The sequence below is a fragment of the Crassostrea angulata genome, chromosome 8, assembly GCF_025612915.1.
Source record: "Crassostrea angulata isolate pt1a10 chromosome 8, ASM2561291v2, whole genome shotgun sequence".
NCBI lineage: Eukaryota > Metazoa > Mollusca > Bivalvia > Ostreida > Ostreidae > Magallana > Magallana angulata.
This window is the reverse complement of record NC_069118.1, coordinates 28,815,829-28,839,934: the sequence shown is the minus strand read 5'-3', so window position 1 is coordinate 28,839,934 and position 24,106 is coordinate 28,815,829. Positions and strand designations below refer to the sequence as shown.

The following is a 24,106-nucleotide window of genomic DNA, read 5'->3' as shown; positions in this document are numbered from 1 at the left end:
ATCGTCATTTGTCCTGATTTTTCTATTGATTGATTAGGAGAGAGAGAGAGAGAGAGAGAGAGAGAGAGAGAGAGAGAGAGTCATTATCAATGTTAGCGATGTCAGTAAATGTTCTATGGCGCCATAAATAGTCATTACAGGACAGATCCGAAGTGTCATAGATTTATGACGGATTTAGCTTTATTTAGCGGAATAGGAGGCCGAGAGTTGGGTAGCGATTGCCTTAATGATACACTCGACAGACAGTGAAGAATAGAATGGGTGTCGACCCACAAAAACAAATAATTATCCCTTGATTGCGGGGATTATCAGCATTTCTATACATGGTAATAACACATTTTATAAATATCAAAGACCTCCACGGAGTAGCAACGTCGAAGTAACGCCAGCTTGATTGGAGACCAGAGATGGAAAATCTCTTTGATCAATGTCATAAGCGCCCCGAAAAAAGAAAAGTGTAGTTTTTCCGCAAAAACATATTATCAAGCGCATCATCCGATTGATATCGTAATCCATGTTCAATTCATTTTGCGAACTGACACTAAATCTGTCATTTTCGAGGTAATTAAGAGTTTTATCGTTATAGATAATATAATGAGGTTGATTTTTTTTAGATAAAACCAAAAAGGAAATTTAGAAAATCATGCACTGAAAATGGAAAGCTATCTGGTTTTGTTGTCATCGAGTACACTTTTCTCAGAAATAAGATTTCACTTATCTTTAATTTTTCATTTAATAAATGCCTTTTAATACTCAGTACAAGTGTTTTGTTCTAAAAAATTGTTGCATCACGTGACTTAATTAACACTGATGCCGTGTCTGCTTCAGTTGTCTTAACCTTTTCTTAATCTAACCTTTACATGTACTTGGTCTATTCTACATAACTTTATCATTGCAAGTTTTGAATTATATATTTTCGTTTTTCTTTCGTACACACTATCGCAAGGTGTTAATGGTTAATAGGTAAATTTACAGCAATCCTTCAGTTTTGATGTTTATTCGAAAAAATATTGCACATTAAAGCATATTATTCCTTTATCTCTGAAGAGATTAACCTAGTGATCCAATAAGTGGTTGTATAACCTATTTAACAGGTAAAATAAAAACTATGACGTCAGTCTACAGTACATTCATATACATTCAATAAAAACAAGATTGTTTACACCTTGCTTTCAAGTTTTGATTAAGAGGGCTGGATGATGGGCCATTATGTAGACTGTTTTATTCTCCTAAGAAGAAGATCTCTTTGGTAAAATACATACATGTATGTATAGCAAATGTTCGGAAATTTTTATCTACTCAATGATAAATTATGTCTATACTATGTCCCGAGTTTTTGCTACCACCACTTTTTGCTTGATATTTCAATGATAGTAAATACCTTTGTGCTCAAACTACGTTCATCCACTAATATGAAAAATGTTCAGATTATCTGTTTTGAAACGCCCCCTCTACCGTTTCAGGTTTCAAATCGTATCCAAAAATTGAAAGCCTACGGAGATTTTGCATTGCATCAGCCATTAATAAGCCCGGATGATAATGTTAAAAAAATTGCGCGATGTATTACGAGTGTATTCCGAATGGAGAAAAGATGTAAACATTTCCCATTACAAATCTCCGTAAGAAAATTGTTTTCGTTCCTGTGAAATTTTATGAGTGAAAAGGGATAATTGTTCAATGAAGATATCGTGGATATATTCCCTTTCATCGATTTCAATTGTATTTCTTTCACAGGTATGTGATTTTTTATTAAAAATCATCAAAAAATGATGGAAGCAATAACTTGAGACAGACTATTATTAATAGACAAATTATATCTGAAAATTCAAGAAAAATCAGATGGTTAATTTGTTGATCATCATCTTCTAGATGGTGGAACCAAATTAATGAAAGAAAACAACTGCATAATAGATTAATACAATATTTTTCTTCTTTATGTTACGTTTCACCACACACATAATCTGAGATAAAGATAATGACAAAATTAATTGTCTGGAAATATGACAGTTATAATACATTTCATACTCATGTCTTGCGGATAAAACGCATATTTATGAAATGTTGATTCTTAATTCTGACTAATTCGATTTGTGTAGATCTACGACTAATGACAACATGTAAATAGATGGTACGTATATGTGAAATAAATTTTCGATTTAAAAATGGTTTTATTCAGTTTGATCATTACTTTGTTCATTTATATGCCATATATTTGCAATGACGAAGCATTAGGACAGAAAATACACTTGACTGATGAGAACGGAAGACCTTATATGCATACATGAAACGAAATTGAAGAAGGAATCATAGAAAAGCAATAGCTGATACTGGATGAAACCAAAAAGAAAAGATTTTTTTTTCTGAATATGACAACTAGTAAAATATCAAACATCACTCGCCTGGCATTTATTTCAGCTTTAGTACGATTTCTTTTTTTTTCAAAGCGGAAATGCAGCAAGAGATATAAAAACGAAAACCTTCCAGGGTTTCCACAATTAAAATGTCGGAAAAATCCAGGAAGGAAATAGTGCGCCTTTCACTATGATATAAAACAGTTGCGCATGGGTAAATAGGTTTATAGATGGAAAACCAACATTTTATAGAGAATGCAACAGCCAATAGGAAGTTCTAATAAATAGGGGAAAAAAATGAAATCATAATTTTTTTCTCAAGGATTTTAGCGACAAGAAGATTACCGATAAATGCCTGTCGGGGGAAATTCCAACACAACTGGAGCAAAGGAATAATAATTATAGTAAGACGGAAAAGTTGTGAATCAGAATAATTATGCGCATTTTTTTTCAAACAAATTGCGACGAGGAAATGGAATTATCTCTGGTACGTGTGGTTTGCAATGGAGTGAAGAGATTTAATTGCCTAATTTGATTGGATAAAGCAATGAATAATTATTACTGTAACACGAATAACTAGTACTAGTATTCAAACGAAAACAAACATGATATACCTTTTGGAAAAAAGATTGCAACAGTGCTTCTTTAAATTAAGTAAATTTAAAGCTATTTTGTCAGAGAAATAATGAATCGCAATTAAACCAATAGTCAAGATCATGCAAACTTATAATGCTCTCCTCATCTTGGGGCTGTTACGGCTTTATTAAAAATGATGATGATGATGATGATGATGATGGTGATGATGATGATGATGATGATGATGATGATGATGATGATGATGATGATGATGGTGATGATGATGATGATGATGGTGGTGGTGGTGGTGGTGTTTAGAAGAAAAATAATTAAAGCTTTTGATATATGTAAAAAGAAGCAAACTGTTTGACATACAGTATTGATACACACTCCAAAAACGATTATACCTAAAAATGCAGATTGCCAGATCATTTGACAATATGCAACATGCAGAAATGTTTACAACAACTTTATTCTGCAGCAGCCATTCAATAAGTCTGCACGCAATGATTTTCCACATTCTTTCTCTTTACAACTTCAAGTGAATTGGGGGATTTTTGTATTGTTCGATCCTCTCCGTCGTGTTGGCCTAATGTACATTAATGTTTTTTGGTATATTGTCTATCACCCTGTTTATAAACAAAGAACCAAAAGGCATGGTGGAGCCATTTTCTTTAATATTTCAGACACTATTGGCATTTCGCTCTCAATGTGTGGCTCTGTCCTTGTACAGTTGCTCATTTCCAGGGAGATTGATTCATTTGCAGACGACACTGACTTGGCCGTTTTATTTGTATTTTTTATTTCGTTTTGTGATTGATATGGAAATTGTCAAAGGTTTAAGAAGCCTGCCACCGTAAATTGTCAGAAAAAAGAATAAATTACACCATTCCACTCAAAGTTCCGGGGAATTTATGAGGTTTCGGAATTATTAAGGTTTCTATAGATCCGAACCGATGCGGAATCTTTTGCATTGAGCATAACAGAAAACGCATAAAGGACTCGTATGTTGTGTTCAGTGCCAAGGGTTTTTTTTTAATCAAGAGAGATGAAATTTTACAATTGAAAATAATTAAATACGTATAACCTAAAAGTTTCACATTGGTTCATTTAAAGATTCATGTAAACTGGTATCTGAAAGCTTACTTTTCAGTCACTCATTAATTTTTCATATAATTATATTTATAGCCTTTCATTGACATTAAATACAAACACTGCATTCTTAATTGTCGACTTTCAATTCATTCATAATCAAATTACGCAGAGTTTCCGCTGATGCTTTGAATTCTATTACCGCACGAATAAAATAGTCCCAAAAGCGAGCTACTTAATTCTCGTGCAAAAAATTGTCCATACGGAATAAAAATGTTTCGTCTGTACTTAGAAGCAAGATAATTGATTTTTCTGTGACACCTAGAATAAAGGCCGATTAATGAAGGACATTTTGTGACGGGGATTCATATACATACCACATCCGTCCCCCCGAACGGCGGAGTTATCGACCGAAGCACGCCACAACGTACGTCCGTGTTAATGCGCTAATCACGGGACCCCGGGCGGTAGCGGTCACTTAATTAAAGTCATTATCGATATTTCAAGGAGGAATAATTCCATTTCTTGGAGGTATTTTGCATATCCGACTGTTAGGAAGATTCTGTTTGCGTAGATTCGAGCGCCTCCAGAACATGTTACAAATCGTTTATCACCACTATAGGTATCTGGCCGCCATCTTCCTATTCCCTCGGATCGCGCACATTAGCATCTCCTTTTCTAACTTCCGTTAGAAACCATCCTTATCTTTAGCCCCCAAAGAACCAATAAATTAGCATAGCATTTAGTTAGTCCATGATAAAACTAACGTTCTACCGGACATTACAAGAGGGACCCGTATATATCATTTTCATTCTCCTAAGCCGCAGGAGCCATATGCATCTATTTGATTAGTTTATCCAAAAAAAACACAGGTTCCTATAGGTTCGATACCCTGGAGGGATATTTGTGCAAATACACGTTTTCTCATATTATTTTGTTTTCCACCTCCATGATTTTGAGTTTTTATATACAACCAGAATTAATCATTATGTTGAAATCCTAAGTTATATATCTGACCTATATATGTTTCATCTCTTTTTTTTTTTATATAAATATAAGCACTAATGATATCTCATATAGCATGTAACAACAGCATACGTATACTACGGAATACAGATAAGATATTTCCAACCTAATATTAGCGCCTAACGAAGAAGCAGGAATAACTTGACACTTGTAATATTAAGCAGTAATTGTATATTCATAACTACTCTCCAGTACTATTATTTGTTGTGTAATTATATAGATTGGTTTTAGCGGAAGATTTCCAATAATGCAACGACCTCTGTTATTGGAAATAATTCTCATCAATTTCTAAAGATAGTGTGTAGATTCGGTGCAAAAGCAAACATACATGGACCCATGTAAATGTATGTTTTAAGTTACATTTCAATAACGATCAGAACTGTACTGTGGATTACATTGGAGAGAGAGAGAGAGAGAGAGAGAGAGAGAGAGAGAGAGAGAGAGAGAGAGAGAGAGAGAGAGAGAGAGAGAGAGAGAGAGAGAGAGAGAGAGAGAGAGAGAGAGAGAGAGAGAGAGAGAGAGAGAGAGAGAGAGATGGAATGAGAGATGAACGAGAGAGAGAATGAGAGGAGAGAAGGAGGGTTAGAAGAATTTCGAAATTGAACCATCGATGTGTTTCTAGACAAACAGAAGTAAAGATCAAGATTCATGTGGGAGGACAGATTCACATTGACTTTGTGAATTAAAATATTTGAGCAATTGATCCGAGAACGGTGGTAGTTTTGTTCAGTTCAAAGAAAATGTGTGTTCACATGTCGCAAGACAAACTGTTATATCATTGCATGTACACAGTATTGAATAACGAACAAATCGATGACCTGTGGGCATACCAGACAACTCTTTGACTATACATTATATGCTCTATATACTGAAGCAAATCTTCCTTCTAAGTGAAATACAGTATATATAATTAAGATCTTTTAAAGTTCTATTTATATAAACATTATTCATCTTTCGGCTTTAAAATAACATGCAACACAAACGTTTGAACCCGTTTTTTTCTGTAAAATGTAAAAGTAGCATACAAGTTCTGAGTCTTATAATTTCTATTTCTTGATTAAAGCATACGTGTCTTTAAAACCGCTAATGGGTTGTCTAACTAGTATTTACATGTTAACAATTGTAGGAAATGAAAGAATAAAAAGAGCATACTCAAGTGCATAATTAGGGTGAGTTGAATTTCAGGACGTGAAAGACTATAAAGCATACTTCAGTACATATTCAGGTGAATTAAATGACTGTAGGGTGCATGATGATTCAGATCGTAAAAGAGAAAAGAGTATGGCAGTTTTTGAATTAATTATCTTGCTGTTAGAATGGTCTTCTCAATTCATAAAAACTGATCATGACACCTCCACCCCCCCCCCCCCCCCCCGTTGTTACATCCCCACCCAAACTTGTATACACATATATGTACATTCACAGCATCATATTCAAGCTCGCTCGTAATACCTTTCACACTTTTATATACGTATTCTAAATTCTGTTATAAGAACAAACAAAACAAGCGTGAATATCAGCTATCTAAACGGTTACGCTTTATCCCAACAGTTTTGAATTCAACATGTATGCATGTCATATAAACAAATATTGAATTATAAAAACTGTATTATTTTATGCATGGGTTTTGTCTCAACTGAAATAAAGTAGTTCTATAAAAATGGCGAGAAACGGAAGAAAAAGGAAATGCGTTGTTGGAAAAAGAAGATCATTGTTTTGTTTTTTTGGATTGCCTCAGAACCAATACAGACGACAGATAATCCCATTGTCTTGCTTTTCATCATCAAAATTGAAACCAATTTTACATAAACCACTCAAAAATTCCCTCGGGTCAGCCGATGCTTTTCCTCAAAATTGAATCCATTAATTTTCTGAACTTGCCTGCTTTTATTTCCTTAAGCATGTATGCTATTTTTTTTTTAATTTTTATCATCAGGCCCTCAACATAGACCCGCGGCCAAAATACACCATGACCCCCCTTTTCTACGCTAAACATGAAAATAAAAATAAAACAGTATCAGATATACTGCATGGCCTATAAACAACACAAAAAGCTAGGCCCATGAAGGGTCGAAATCGGCCCTGTCAAATGGACAAAAGGATACGAAAGATTTGATGGATTATTAAGGTCTTCCGTTTCCAACGGAAGACCTTATAGTTTTCGTACTGTTTCTTATTAGGGTCTTCCGTTTCCAACGGAAGACCCTCTTGTTATTCTACGGTTTCTTTTTCTTTATTAAGGTCTTCCGTTTTCCAACGGAAGACCTTATTGTTTTCGTTCGGTTTCTTTTTCCCTATTATTATTATTTTTTTTCTTACAAAATTTGTGCAGGCGATTTCTCGAAAATGGCTCAGCCGATTTTCGTGAAACTTTCAGATCTAATAGATATCAATCCGAACTTAATATACATTTTTTTATTTTGATGACGTCATTTCCGTTCTTGAGAAAATGACGTTTTAACGATTTTCAGAGGGTCGGCTTGTCCAGGGATCTCCTCCTAAACGGTAAAAGATATTGAGTTCAAACTTTCAGGGATTGTAGACAAGAGATTGTAGATGTGCTATTTGGCGTTCATATTTGTCATGCTCAAAAGGCGTTTAAGCTCGCCTGGTCCCGAAAATTGAGACTAAAAAACGTCGTAATTTTTAATGGTTTTCTTAGTTAATTTCTTTTCTGAAAAATATTTTGTTAACACTTGTAATGCAAAAAAGATTTATATTTACAAGACCTTTTATTTGATATCAAGAAAAAGGGGCTGGCCCCTCAAATTAAAAGACCAAAGGGCTCTAAAGTCTTTCATCTGTAGCTCTTTACTGAGTGATATTTTGTGAATAGTTATAGAAGCAAATGTGTTTATCTTACAGTTATGTATCCAATAAATGTAATGATTTTATCGTGTGTTACGTAATTAGGGGTTTTTAGGGGCCAAAAGTCCAGAATTTTGATCACCCATATCTCAGTAAGGAAAAATATTTTGAAATAAAGTATAGAAGTAAAGATGCTCAAAATGATGTACTAAATAATATGCAATTTTCAAAATTTCGTTAAATGGCCCCTATAAGGAGTTATGGGATCGGCCCCTAAAACGTTCTTTCCCATATATCTCAAGAACAGTAACGAATTTCTAAACACTTGTTGAACAAAATGTGTTGATATTTAAATGACCTTTTATTTGATATCAAGAAAAAGGGGCTGGCCCCTCAAATTAAGGGACCAAAGGGCTCTAAAGTCTTTCATATGTAGCCCTTTACTGAGGGATATTTTGTGAAAGGCTATAGAAGCAAATATGTTTATCTTACAGTTATGTATCCAAGCAATGTAATGATTTTATCGTGTGTTACGTAATTAGGGTTTTTTAGGGGCCAAAAGTCCAGAATTTTGATCACCCATATCTCAGAAAGGAAATATATTTTGAAATGCAGTATAGAAGTAAAGATAGTCAAAATGATGTACTAAATAATATGCAATTTTCAAAATTTCGTTTAATGGCCCCTATAAGGAGTTAAGGGATCGGCCCCTAAAACGTTCTTTCCCATATATCTCAAGAACGGTAACAAATCTCTGAACACTTGTTTCACAAAATGTGTTGAAATTTAGATGACCTTTTATTTTATATCAAGAAAAAGGGGCTGGCCCCTCAAATTAGGAGACCACAGGGCTCTAAAGTATTTCATCTGTACCTCTTTACTGAGGGATATTTTGTGAAAGGCTATAGAAGCAAATATGTTTATCTTACAATTATGTATCCAAGCAATGTAATGTCATGTGTTATGTATTGAGGGTTTTTTTTAGGGGTCGAGAGTCCAAAACTATGACAACCTATATCTCAAAAAGAAAAAATATTTTGAAATACAGTTTAGAAGAAAAGATGCTAAAAATGATGTACTTAACAACATGCAATCTTCAAAATTTGGTTCAGCGGCTCCAATAAGGATATAAGGGACCGGCCCCTAAAACTTTTTCTTCTAAGATATCTCAAGAACAGTGACGTTTAAATGCTTGTTGAACAAAGCTCTTACACCTGTAACAAAATAGTATCTGGTCCCCTAGAATGTAGACCCTGTTTTTTATTCTAAATCATGTTTAGCTGTTAAATAGCAAAATCAAGATAGAACATATATCTCAAATTCTAAAATCAGACGGAAGACCTCCTCGTTGCTCGCAACGAGATCGTGTCTAGTTATTCTTTTTTTTCTTTTTCTGACTTTTTTGGAGCGTTATTTCTCAAAAACTATTCAACCGATTTGCACGAAATTTTCAGGACTGATTAAGCATCATCGGCGCTACATGTTATTAAATTTTCAAATGATGACCTCACTTCCGGTTTCAGATATTGACGATTTTGATAATATTTAAGGGTCATTTTGTCCACGCATCTCCTCCGAAACTAATCAAGATAGAAGCTTGAAATTTTTCCAGGATTGTAGATTAAAGTCTGAAGTTGTACCTCCCTGCTTTCAATTATTAAATTTGCGCAAGGCCTCGAAGCTCGCCTGAACCTGAAAATTAGGACCAAATTTTTTCACGAAATTTTCAAACATTTTCTCTAATATCTTTTGATGTATAAATATTTTGTTAAAACATGTTATACAAAAGTTGTTTCAATTTCCACGGGCTTTCAATTGATATCAAGAAAAAAGGGCTGGCCCCTCAAATTAGGGGCCAAAGGGGCTCTAAAGTCTTTTTGCAATTACTCTATACTGAACAATAATTTGTTATCAATTATAGAAGCAAAAATGTTTATTGTACAGCTGTTTATCTATACATTACCACACCTTAATCATATGTTACGCAATTAGGGGTTTCAAGGGGCCAGAAGTCCAAAACTTTGATCATTCATATCTAGAAAAGGAAAAATATTTTGAAAAGCATTGTAGAACAAAAAATGCTCAAAATAATGTTCTCAACAATATGCTACCTAAAAAAATTTGTTGGTGGCCCCAGTAAGGAGTTTAAGGGTCGGCCCTTAAAACACATTAGTTCAGATATCTCTAGAACGGTCAACAATTCGTGAACACTTGTTCAACAAAATATGTTTATATTTGCGAGGTCTTTCATTTGATATCAAGAAAAAAGGGCTGGCCCCTTAAATTAGGGGCCAAGAGGGCTCTTAAGTCTATCAATAATAACTTTTTACTGAAAAATAATTTGTTTTATATTATAGAAGCAAAAATATTCTTTGTACACCTATTTATCTATACAGTACCATACCTAAGTCATATGTTACGTAATTAGGGGTTTCAAGGGACCAGAAGTCCAAAACTCTGATCACTAATAGCTAGAAAAGGAGAAATATTTTGAAAAGCATTGTAGAAGAAAAGTTGCTCAAAATAATGTTTTTAATAATATAATACCTAAACCTTTTTTGTTGGTGGCCCCATTAAGGAGTTTAAGGGTCGGCCCCTAAAACACAAATGTTCAGATATCTCTAGAACGGTTAACAATTCGTGAACAGTTGTTGAACAAAATATGTTTATATTTGCAAGACCTTTCATGTGTTATCAAGAAAAAGGGGTTGGCCCCTCAAATTAGGGGCCAGAAGGGCTACAAAGTCTTTTAGAAATAACTATTTACTGAAAAATAATTTGTTATATATTATTGAAGCAAAAATGTTTAACTTTTTAAGCTTAATTTAAATCTGAAATCCGTTTTAAAATTGGACGATGCATTACAAAGATATAGGGGTTTAAAAATTGATTTTTCCGGAAATTTTGATTCCACATTCTTGGTTAAGAAAATAGTGTTATGTTCAAAGTTAAATTAACTCGTACCTAGAATGATTCGATATTTGTTAAGTCGTTCTTAAACATATTCGGATTTTTTTTGTCAAGTCGTTCTTGAAATCGTTAAGGTTTTTGTTAATTCGTACTTAAAGTCATTCGGATTTTGTTAAGTCGTACCAAGAATTATTCGATTTTTTATATCTTTTTGTTTTAAAACTCCTAGTATTGGTTTTAGAGCTCTGCATCTAGCTTTTCTTTCGACATTAATGGAAGACCCACTCGTTGCTTTGCAACGAGCTTTGCTCTAGTTATTATTATTATTTTTTTTTTCCACGAATTTTGTGCACGCGATTTCTCGAAAACTATTCGGCCGATTTCGACCATTTTTTCTCAGATGATTGCCAGTGGTCATAATTCTAGAAGTTTTTTTAAATTTTGAAATCGGCACTTCCGGTTCCGATTTACGGCCGATTTTGTAAGTTTTTACGACTAATTTTGTGCAGACATAAACTCAGAGACTATCAGAGATAGGAATATGAAATTTTCAGGATAGGTAGACTATAGGTTGAAGTTGTGCACAATGTAGTTTTTTTGCGCCAGTGGCGCCATTTCTATGAGCTCGCATAGGCTCGAAAATTGGGTACGAATTTCGAATCAAATTTTTCATACGTTTTGATCTGTATCTTTTAATGAGTTGATATTTTGTTAAAACATATATAACAAAAGTGGTAGATAATCAAAAGTTCTTTTCAACAAAATCAAGAAATAGGGGCTGGCCCCTTAAATTAGGGGCCAAGACAGTCATAAACTCTATTACGAATAACTTAAAAACGATAAAGATTTTGTAATGCATTATAGAAGCAAAGTTGTTGATCGTACCAATATCTTTTTGAAAAAATTATTGCCACGCCCATTTATTACGTAATTAGGGATTTTTAGGGGCCAAAGTACTTAAACTTTGACGAAAAATAACTAGAGAAGTATACATATTTTGTTAGACATCATAGAAGAGAAAATGTTTGAATAAATGATTTAAATTGATTCCACTTATCAAAACACGATTTTCTGTCCCCATTAAGGATCTAGAGGGCTGGCCCCTAAAATATTCAATCATTTGTATCTCAAAAATGATCAACAATTTCACATGGGTGTAAGAACAAAAAATATTTTGTCTTAAGACCTTTTCACACAAATCAAGAAAAAGGGGCTGGTCCCTTTTTTTAGGGGCCAAGGCCTTCGTAAACTCTATTACAAGTAACTTAAAAACGATTAAGATTTTGTAATGCATTATAGAAGCAAAGTTGTTGATCGTACCAATATCTATTTGAAAAAATCATTGCCACGCCAATTTATTACGTAATAAGGTATTTTAAGGGGCCAAAGTACTTAAACTTTGACGAAAAATAACTAGAGAAGTATACATATTTTGTTAGACATCATAGAAAAGAAAATGTTTGAAAAAATGATTTAAATTGATTCCACTTATCAAAAGACGAATTTCTGTCCCCATTAAGGATCTAAAGGGGTGGCCCCTAAAATATTCAATCATTTGTATCTCAAAAGTGATCAACAATTTTAGATGGATGTAAGAACAAAAAATGTTAGTATTCATGAGACCTTTCGTATAAAATCAAGAAAAAGGGGCTGGCCCCTTAAATTAGGTGCCAATAGACTTCTAAACTCTATTACTCATACCTTAAAAATGATCAAGATTTTGTAATGCATTATTGAAGCAAAGTTGTTGATAGCAGCAATATCTGTTTGTAAAACTCATTTCCAAACCCATTGATGACGTAATTCGAGATTTTAGGGGACTAAAATCTTAAATCTTTAATGTGCTGTATGTTAAAAAGCAAAACTCTTTGTTAAGCATTTTAAAGGATATTGACAATCGTATACATTATCTAAAAGGAGGTGGTTGAGGGAGAATTCTGAAATTTCATTGATATTTTAATCGAATCGTTTAAAAAATTAAACGGAAGACCTACTCGTTACTCGTAACGAGATCGTATCTAGTTTTCTATACTGCTTTCAAGATGGACTAGGTATTGCAGTTTATTGAAGTAAAAAATTCTTTAAATAGCGTATGAGCAGGTACATGTATATCGTAGATCCACCATCCAAAATTTCATTAGATACAAGAATTTCCCTAAAATTATCACATTTTAGGATAAAAATCTTAGTTTATGATAAATACCCATTCTCAAATGTAAACAGACGACAGCTTTTAGCCATTGATGTTGACGCATGCTGTGGACAGTTTTACCTGCGAATTTTACACACCTTATAGCAACAATATGGGAACAGTCGTTGAAAACAATCTGAAAGTCGATTTTGGTGTTTGAATTAAATAGCGAAAAACAAAAAAGCCCCATTTAATCCATCAGCAGTGGCTCTAAAGCCGTTTTGCATGTACGACTTATCAAGAACTTGATGGTAATAAGGTCAAAGTCCGTAAATTTGTATTTGTCCACATATATTACCTTGTTTTCTTGAGAAACAATTTCTTTTTAACTAGCACAGTGTATTTTTTACACGAGAGCTATTCAAATAAATAAACGTTTCACTGTTTAAAATGTGTCCAATATGTTCTATGATATTCATAAGGTCAGTACAGTCTGATGAAAGAATTACGATGATTCAAATAAATTTTAGCTTCGAAAATTTTTCATTCACGACGGTGTGTAAACAAGCTTATCTCTTGAAACATATTTAGAAGAAAATATAAAAAGCAGTGCAATATCTCGTGGGAGGAATGTTTCATGTATAGATTTGTATTATTCCTTTATCTACGACAATATTATCTAGTCCTTAAAAACACCAACAAACAATATATTCGCACACTTAATGGTGAAATAAAAACATGCTAAAAATTACAAATCTATTACAACTATGAACTTTTATCGTGTTTTGACGGTATGAAGAGAAGAAGGAGGCAACAATTCTATCCAAGTTTGAATTGACGTAATATCCTCATGCGAAATTCTTATTGGCTGTAAGTGAATTTAAAACAAAAAAATCCAATTGTAATGGGGAGCTGCCGCAATGTGGTTGCAGATAAAGACTATCTCAGCCCATTGCAAATGTTTTGCCGAGATCATGATCGTATCCAGCGAATTGAGATTAAGCTTAACGTATGAGAGAGAGAGAGAGAGAGAGAGAGAGAGAGAGAGAGAGAGAGAGAGAGAGAGAGAGAGAGAGAGAGAGAGAGAGAGAGATTTCTTCGATCCTGAGGAAGTAGCCAATCATTCTCAGACTGAAGGAAGCAATGCAACAGAAAGTCACGAAGGCTTCCATATTAAGTTCCAAAAAAATAACTAATTAGAAATGGGTGAATCTTGAATTATGCATGGCTCGCACGAATGGTGCTAAATTGTTCCGAAACGGACAATTCCTAGCACATTCCATTGCATGCGATATCAAACAGTCGATAATGATTTCAAGAAAAAAACTCCATCTCTAAGAATAGTAAAGAATTTAATATTTGAAAAAAAAAAATTCATATCTATTGCCCCTAATCAGCGATATTCCAATATTACATACCGGTATGCTACATGTATAATCCCCGCCCCCTTCCAAAATCACCTTGAAATAAACCATACTGCTTGTAAAGAAAACCAGGAAAGTTTTTTAGGGGTGATATGTATTCAAGTTTTATAACATAAGCATCATGATAAATTAATTTTTACGAAACGCTCTAGATTTAGATAATTACAAAATGAAAAAGAACAACTTTCGAATGTCAATATGTTTTTCAAAAATAATTAAATAAGTTCGTACTTACAAATTGAAGTCAAAAGAAAACTTAACGGACCAAAACAAGGCAGCAAAAAAAAAGTTTTTTAATAAAAAGAATGGGAGTAATCAAAGCTCAGTTTACAATAAAACTCATGCACACAATGATGTTCCACCTTCTCAAATAGAATTCGTCATCATGTTTTATAATAATTATTGCAATGCTCAACTCAAATCTAATTCACGACCTCTTGCGATCTGCCATGTAATTTAAAAGATTTTTGACGTTTCGATTGAGGACTTCCATTGACATGAAAAGACTATCCTTTCGTCATTTAAAACAGATTTAGATGATTGAGAAGATAAGGATGACAAATCCAAATGAGTTCCATGCGATGGTCTGCTAAAAAGAAAAAAAATATCTCTTCTATTTCTGGTTCTACAACCCAACCCTATTCACATATGCACTTTGCATGGACCATTGATTTTGGTTTACGAATTCAGAAGGCTTTTTACAAAAATAAACATGAAATGTCAAGTCTGCATTAAAATAACCCAGGACAACGATGGCTGCAACCAGTCTACAATTAAAAACAATTACAATTTCTGTCTTGTGTAAAACCTTGCTTGAAATAAATTCCAACAAAATGAATTAAAAGTCGAACCCATTCCGGATCCAGCACGGCTGTTGTACCAATCTGGTAATCACGTCACATTTTTTTTAAACACCCATTCTGATTTTATATGACTGTACCGGAAAGGACCTCTAAAACAATTACTAAGACTCGTATGGTGATAATCTGCTTTATAGTTTGGACTTCATAATCTGAATACTACAGCCGCCAAAAGGTGTAAAAATCCACCATAATCTTTTACTACAGGAAGTTCGTATTTAACACCTATCCCGATAATGAATATTCATGAACCTGCACATGAACAAAATAAAAATCGGTTAATGTCCTTTATATCTTAAAACAATAATTCAAACTGACAATAAGTTTATTCTTTCAATAATTATTCCCAAAAAAAGTGTCTTTTTGGAGCAAAATTTAATTAACGAATATGTTGTACAGTGTATATATTCGAAATGTTCATCAAGACTGACGAATTTGAATTAATTATAGTTATGGATGTGGGCAATAAATATCATGTCGGGCCATGAGGGAAAAGTTCCAAATCACATATGCATATAAATATAGAATATGAACTATAAATAATAAATGAAAAACCATTTGGGATAATCTCATAGGAACATTCCAGAGATATAGAAGCAAAATTACTTGTGTTCATATCAGCTATATTTTACATTTGATCAAGAAAACACATAGTATAATGCATGAAGCTACCGATATTTATTATACAGGGGAAAAAAAACATTACACACAAAACAACGTTCACCATCTCTTATTTCCTCTTGTAGTGAAATGAATGTGTTCCAAATGCCTATTGTAAATTACCAACAGCTTCTAGATTTAATCTAAAACAAATGAAACTCAAATCTGACCCAAGGACCAACACAGAAGAACAAATAAACACACAACACATTGAGTTTACTTTTTGCAATCTCCATTACGTCAAATGCAACAAACTATGAAATGTCTACGCCGGTTTTTTCATTGTTTCTGTTGGATTGGGTTCAGGAGGTAAAAGATCTGTACAAGAACTAAAATTAGAGGAAACATATGTTCCAGATTACATCTCTTGACAGAGCAACGATTTTTTTCCTTTTTTCTCCTCCAAGATGAGAAGAAGTGTTACAGACAACAAGACACACTAGACGAGTGCATCTATATTGTCAAACGCATTCCAATGATATATATATATATATATAAAAGTTATCAGACGATGTGTTGTTGTAGGGTGGCTGCGAATTCTTGGTCAAGTGATGGAATGACAATACGGTGTCTAGCACTATTATAATGATGCTTTATTACACTGTGTGAATGTTGTTGAAACGTCACGACAACGATCAAAAAGTGTCAAGTAAGCAGATTTGTTGCCGCAAAAAGGTCTAATCGGGCGCCATATATTGTCGCAATCTTTATATTCGAAAACAGTCAAAAGGTTGTCGTGAAAAGGTCAAAGATGGCAAATACATGTATTATCATACAGATCTGTGTCAATTGACTTTCTTTAGTGTTTTAAGTTCGACACTGAATATCGACATTTGTTGTCAGTTGGGTGGGAAAAAGATCAGGTGAAACTTATGAAGAGTTCCACTTTGTATTTGAAAGAGGAAAAAAGTAGTTTTGACCAACCTAGCATTAAACTGCGACATAAAATTCTTTTACAAAGGGACTATCATATGACCACAAAACTAAAAAAAAATCTTTTGAGTTTTTTAAATGCCACCAGTTACCGGTTTTCGGTCTGTTGCAAGCTCGAATATTGGTACTTTTAACACAGAAAATTACTTCAAATTGCTGTTGAACATTGAACGTGAGTCCGAGATGAAAGACTATCTGTGTTCGTTATCGGGAGTGTATAGGGTACGATCAGTTATGTAACATTTATACGAGATGATGGTTGCGTGCATGCATCACAACAAACTATTCCATTCGGTTTCCTCGGGATAGAGACAAAAAATATATAATAATGCAATCGATTAATTTAATTTCGTTTCATGGTACAGGGGCAATTGTGTCTCACATGAAATTCACGAGTTATTCGCGTGAGAAGGACGCTCGAACGAATTTAACATGACAGTGAGAATATTTCACGTGAAACTTATGTTACATACAAGTGAATATTAAACATGTAAATAATATTCTATCCATGTAAAGATTTGTGCCACGAGCCTTTCCAGTGCAGTTTATTTAAAATGCGACAATGGATAAAACTGTTTGAAAAATTAAAGACAACAATAAAGAAAAACTGAGAGAAATAGATGTATGTCTGCATAAGATCGGCTGCGCCCCCACCACTTTGCCAACAAAAGATTCTATATAAATATGACCTTCATTTTGCGGAATGATAACATTCTATACCACTAACACAGATCTGTATAGAACAATCGGTATGGCTTATGGTATATATCATTGTGAGCCTTGGAGTTCTTATGAATTCTTGAATAAATGTTACAAGAGAGAGAGAGAGAGAGAGAGAGAGAGAGAGAGAGAGAGAGAGAGAGAGAGAGAGAGAGAGAGAGAGAGAGAGAGATTCTTTAACTATAAATTTTTTCACCAGTTGCCAATCAAACATGAAATTGTTTCCTTCAACATGACACGTTGCATTAAAGGCCATACTATAGGAGTTATAGAGCCATTCTGCGAGACACCCAGCACTCGGAACTTCATCCAACTCAATGGAAACACTCAATCAAATCGCGCCGCATCTCTCAGATGTACAACTTCATGTGCCTTACTTCCCCTAAAGTATCCGAACCTCTTTATCAATAAAAGCCCACCAAACATTGCTTTATTCAACTCCTACATAGGCTATAATGAATATGAAGGCGAGCCTAATGTCCGCTATTTCCGTCCCAACTGCTTCCAGACCTTAGCTGCATGGTAATTCAAAGGCAGAATATTTGAAATGTTTTATTTTTCCTTCCATGACTGAAATCTATTAGCCACTCGGGATATCAATTTTTACTAGGATCGTGCGAGGATGCGCAATTTAAAAGCAATTATTACAGGGTTGACCTATATAAAATTGCTTTCCATTACTCTATCTATAAATTAAGATATTGCACAATTTTGGGGGGATTTCCTTTGACAAGAAGAAGAAGAAGAAGGATATAAAATAAACAACGATATTACCATGACAGCATAGTGACCATCAGCTACAAGATTACAAAAGCGCCCCCCAAAAAACTGTATAAACAAGTCAATGTTATTTACGGGGCTGCAATAACTGTTTTCTATCTTGCTTTCTCGTGTCAAAATCAATAAAAATTAATAGGACCGATACTTAAACTTTGCGCCGTGGCGAACTATTTGTAGAGGGGGAAAACACAGTTCGAGTGTCCTTTTCAGATCGCGAAGCGAATGAAATAAAACGAAAATCGTTTTTATTCCGAGCCCGAGCAATGTGAAAAACGACCTTGAAGAGTTTCTATTCTGTGAAAGAGTCAATGCTCTAGATAACATGCGTTTACATAAGTCACAAAATCCCTGGGTACTGAATAAAAGAAGCCCAGGGCATATATGAAGTGTATCAGTTTCCCTTAACACAAGCAACCTATTCTCGTAAAATCTGTAATTTAATCGTTCATCTACATCAAATCGGCCCTTGACAGCGTATGAATACATCGGGGAAAACTTGGCTAAAACCAAAACCATTCTACCATGCTTGCAACACAATACAATAGAGTTTTCGCTTAATTTAATCGGTAAAAAATACAGCTAAAAAGTAACGACCACGTCTTTTTTGTCTAAATTCAATCCTTGTAACAATTATTTCTGTATTTTAAAAGGAGAGATTCCAAGCATCTGTCTCCATTTGCACATTTTTTAATATTAATAAACAAATTTTGTATTTTATCATGGAAATAAACAAAAAATAATAATTTCAATTTGTGGGAAAAAAAATAGATCAAAAATTAAGAATTGGAAAAAAAAATTGCTGGATTAAATTTCGATGCGTTACACCCCTTGATACAGAATTAACACTTGTGTACAAGATCGGGGTAGTGATAATTACCGCTCCCCTTATTACGGCAACCACTGAGTACACATCTTGTGTATCCATAATGAACAACTTTCAAGGTAAACTCGCCGACGAAAACCACATGTTTCGGGGGATAAATATAGACGCAGCATTCAATTAAACGCTGGTAATTCTGGCGTAAACGCTAACGAACATCGGGGGGATTAAAGGTATCATCTAAAGGCTAGAACCGGACATGATGGTGCATCCAGAATGAAGGATTTCTCTCTCTCTCTCTCTCTCTCTCTCTCTCTCTCTCTCTCTCTCTCTCTCTCTCTCTCTGAATTGACATGTTGACTTGAATCATTTTATTCTTAATCATTCGGAAGAGGGGTTACAGCTCGCACCCCCCCCCCTCCGCCACCAACACATTGAAAGCAACGGGAAGTTCTAATAATATCAGACATTTATGAATAAGTGATAAATACACTGGCTGCATCACATTGAATTTAACTATTGATATTCGTAAATCCCAGTTAAAAGTTTTCATCGATTCCCAGTTCTGTTGATATATTCTATTCTTTATTTTTAAAAGATGCTGCTTGGGGTAGTTTTACAATTTCGCCATTTTCAGGGTGATACAAAACCATAACAAAATGGATTGTTTGCATGAAATATATCTGCGGGTCATGTGTTGCAGAACGAGCAGAATCTATCGATTTATCGGAATGCAACACACTGACAAGGATACAATCGAATGGAACTTGAAAAAGGAAAAATCAAGTAAATAACCACCTGCGTGTGTATATGTATATGTAAAATATTGCTTGTACATGATTGGTAGAGTGAATATCAACGCAAAGAAAATGCAAAAATACTTATGCAGTTGTTCATATATGCAATGGGACTGCCAGACGTGCTAAATACGTGTCCTAGAATTATCCACAGTAAGTGAACAGTGGACAGGTGTATATAAATATATATATTAATATATTTGTCGAATTATTTATTGCACGGACTATTTAAACTTCAACACGTCACAATCCTGCACCACGTCACAATCCATCCTGCACCATACCCATCCGAAATCTTAATATTTCTTCCATCTTATCGAAATGAATATGATGTCATTTGAGCCTAATATCGACAATGGCATGAGAGTAGTATGCAGAATCAGTAATTCATTATTTCTATTCTAATAAAATATAAATGTGATTGAGTTAATGCAATGCAGAAAAATATCACTATTGATTCCGAGCTGCTTGGGCGCTCAAAACTGCCGCTGCTGAATTTATTACACTTGTTTATTTTGCTGTAAATTACCAACCAGCATATACATCTATATCGGAGAAATTAATAATGTATACGCCGATAGTACAATTATTGTTTGTTTTTCTGGGGAAAGGCTGAAAAACCAGTCATTCAAGAGAAATCTAATGACGCCATTCCCGGAGAAGTAATCGTTAGCCAGTTTGTCTGTGAATTAACTTTTCTTCCCTGTCTTTCGATCACGTTATATACTGCCGAGATTGTGAAAGGCAAGATGAATCGAACTCCCCCCCCCCCCCCCCAGCTTGTAACGCGCACGCATCGTCTTAGATTTACGTACTTACAACTTTCTCTGGATCTTAATGCACAAGGTTGGGTAATCTTGCTCAGACGATGAAAAAACTGTTTTTGCGATAAACAGAGGTTAATTAGCCGCCCTATCGGTTCTTTGATCCGCCTTTTACAAGGAACAACTACTTGTTTATCTATATTTATTGTTCGTTTATATTGCCTTTTTAATATTAAGAATAATCAATTATATTATAGTGCAGCACATAAATCGCCCAAACCTTTTTTCATCGTTAAAAACAGTTTCATTTAAATTAAATGAAAAACGTATTTCAATAATAAGATGTATACACGGCCTGGATTTGCTATCGTTCTGAATTATAAACCCCGTTCTTGTCCTTCATTATTTTGTAATGAAAAATTCATTATTTTCCTTTTGGATCTGACAATACAAACTTGTAATTCAAAACGACAATATCCTCAGCTTCGTGCATTTTTGTATAGTGTTTTTTTTATTTAACAGCAAGAAATATATGAAACTGAATTACATATTCTCTCTCTCTCTCTCTCTCTCTCTCTCTCTCTCTCTCTCTCTCTCTCTCTCTCTCTGTGTGACACACATAACAAGTACGTAAGTGACTCTCATCCAGGCCTAATGAAAAAAAAGCAAAAAAAAAAAAAAGAAGCTCAGCTTAGACAGACTGCACTGAAAATGATAAGAATATTATTAGCCTCTAGGGGATCAGATGTTTTAAGTCCCTTAATCTTGTCTATTTGATACTAAAAGCTTTTAGCTCTTTGCAGCAACGACAAAAAGGGCCTTTGCAACGAGCGGAGACAAGTTATGTTCTCCTCTACTTGATTTGGTCGTACACACCTGTCGTAAGTCGCAAGCTTCACACAGGTCTATTATTTTAAGTGATCAATAGGAGAGAAGACATCTAGCTTCAAAAAGAGAGGATGTATATAACTGGTATGTGTCAGTTTAACCGAGTTGTGCTGCATGGTATAAAGATAACAAACAAACATGTACATCGCTTCTTTCTCACATGGTCATGAAATACAAGCATAAATGATGGACTGTGTTATTGTTATTGTTAGTAGGGCGAAGGTGATGGGGGAAAAAATAAGGGGGGATCGTAATAATGATCTAGATCTGACGGACAAGAATCGGGCATTGGATACTGTATCTTGTTTGTGCTACGCATCGTACAGACTTCACGTGTAGAACAATAAGAGAATGTCATGCAATTTGGGTAATGGTGCCAAAACCCATTGTTTATGCTGTACTCACCCTAGGGTTGTCATGGTTACGATGGTATACCAGAATGCCTCGGGAATACTTATGAATTTTGTGTCCTCCACATTTCGTTCGGCGTAAAACATCACCGTAGCAAAAATGATTATAGCCATGGTCAGTGAAAAAAGAAGAAAACCCAGCTCACTTGCACAACTCTTAAGCGTATATCCAAGAATTCGTAAACCTTGCGAGTGGCGGGAAAATTTGAAGATCCTAAATACACGAAATACTCGAAGCGTGACGAAAGCGCCACTGACGTCATCATTATCAGTAATGACGAGTCCTATATAATAAGGAAGAATAGCCACAACATCTATTACGCTCATGACACTGCGCATGAATTTACACCTGTCTGGCGCTGCATAAAGGCGAAGTAAATATTCGGCTGTAAAGATCATCACACAAGCGGTATCTAAACAGAAAAATATTGCTTCAAATCGTTCCCCACAGGCGGGGTTTTCGTGGGTGCCCTTAATGACCCCACATGGTATAGTTTCTATAACGTTGGCCATCACAGATACGGCGATAAAGAATCCCGTTACATAGTAGAAGACGAGGGCAGCGGTCCCGATGTGGGGGTTTTCAAACCATCTCCACATTCGCTCCCTGAGATTTGCCACAGGTTCCAAGTGGCCATTTTCAGAGTTCTTGTCGTCTATTAGACGTTCCTGATTTTCGCGCTTTCTGTCCCTGTAGTCCTCATAGCAACAGTCTCCTATAAGGTCTGGAAGGATACCAAAAAAAGACAGTTCTTCGTCGTATGCCGCTAGACATTCGTGCTTAGGGTAATGTAGTTTTCCTGTTCGGTAGTAGTTTAAAATGTGTCGGAAAAGCTCGGGGTCCCTATCGAAGAAATAATCCTTACATTCCTCATCGTAGAAGAAATCTTTTTCGTTCGAGCCTAGAAGGGTATCTGGGTATTTTTCGAGCGTCGTCCGCCATACTTCAAAAACCCTCCCGCTGACGTTGATGGTGATTTTCTCGTCCCCACGTCTGTCTTCTTGCCGGACCATGGGAGGGGGGAGGGGATTTGAGGCGACTGGTACCCACCCAATGGCGGAAGCCCGGGCGAAAGGTAGCCATGCCGCGACCGACGCCATGACGTTCCCCTTACTCGATGGAAGAGACTCAAAATGCGGAATGAAAACAATTTTGAATTTTTGTTTTTTTTTATTAATATGTTATGGTATTCACAAAGGTCATGCAAAAAATGACCCTATAACTGCAAAAAACATTAAACATGTCGACCTTACCATCTCTTATGCTTCGGAATCATTAACGCTGAAATCCATGATTCATATTAATTAATTCTTCCAATTAACCCGTACCAGTCTACATATCACGGTTGAAGCAGTATCCATAATTCCTTAACTTCAACAAGGTGGTTTTTGATATATATTTTTTTCTCCTCACTCGCTCTCTCTCTCTACTTCGCAATCACTTGAGATTACATGTAAAAATCCCTCCGTTTGAAATCTCTCAACATTTCTTGGCCTCCACGACGAACGGGGATTCAGAACGTTTTTACTCCTCGCTGAGACGTTGCGGAGGAGAGTTCGCCTCCATCACTGCGTGAGCCTTTACTCTGCATACAATAGGGAAAAATTCTGTTTTGTAGTTTCTGCCTCTCGTTACACCATACGAAACAACACTGCAAGTACAGACAGGCGATCGATATATCGCTCGTATACAATGAGGCGGGGTAGACACAATTAGTTAATCTCTGGGAGAAGGAGTCAATAGAAGCCTAGCTCACATGTCCATACAGCCAGGAATCCCCTTCATCTTCACCCCCCAAAGTACTTCTGTATTGCACCCGGTACTGAGCAATGAGCATACAGGGAATGCGCGGTATTTTTAGACGCCTAAGCTATAATGCTGCTCTTAGTGCTAATGTACACCGCCGTGATATAAACCATTGATTTTTTTTCCACTATTATTTATTGTTCGCTTGCTACGGAACATTTCGCTTCTCGATCAATATTTTTTTTTTCAAAAAAAAAGGGGGGCACAAAACTGTATATATGTATTTGAATAAAAATTATCGGACATAGTCTCAAAACTGTACCAAAAAAAAAATGTCGTGTGAAAAGAACTCTCAGCGGGGTATGATTTTCTGTGATTAAATATTAAGGAGGGGATCAAATATTATTCA

General features: G+C 35.0%; 1 protein-coding gene across 2 annotated transcripts in view; it reads right to left on the bottom strand.

Moving 5' to 3' along the window:
- The window catches only part of LOC128158559 (potassium voltage-gated channel protein Shal-like), a 42,101-nt gene extending 18,260 nt beyond the window's left edge, over positions 1 to 23,841 (bottom strand). For both annotated transcript variants that reach the window (XM_052821438.1, XM_052821439.1), the window contains exon 1: positions 21,946 to 23,841. In XM_052821438.1, coding sequence (XP_052677398.1) covers positions 21,946 to 23,051 — 1,106 coding nt within the window. In that variant the 5' untranslated portion in view covers positions 23,052 to 23,841. The remainder of the gene's footprint in view (positions 1 to 21,945) is intronic.
- Positions 23,842 to 24,106: the final 265 nt, after the last annotated feature.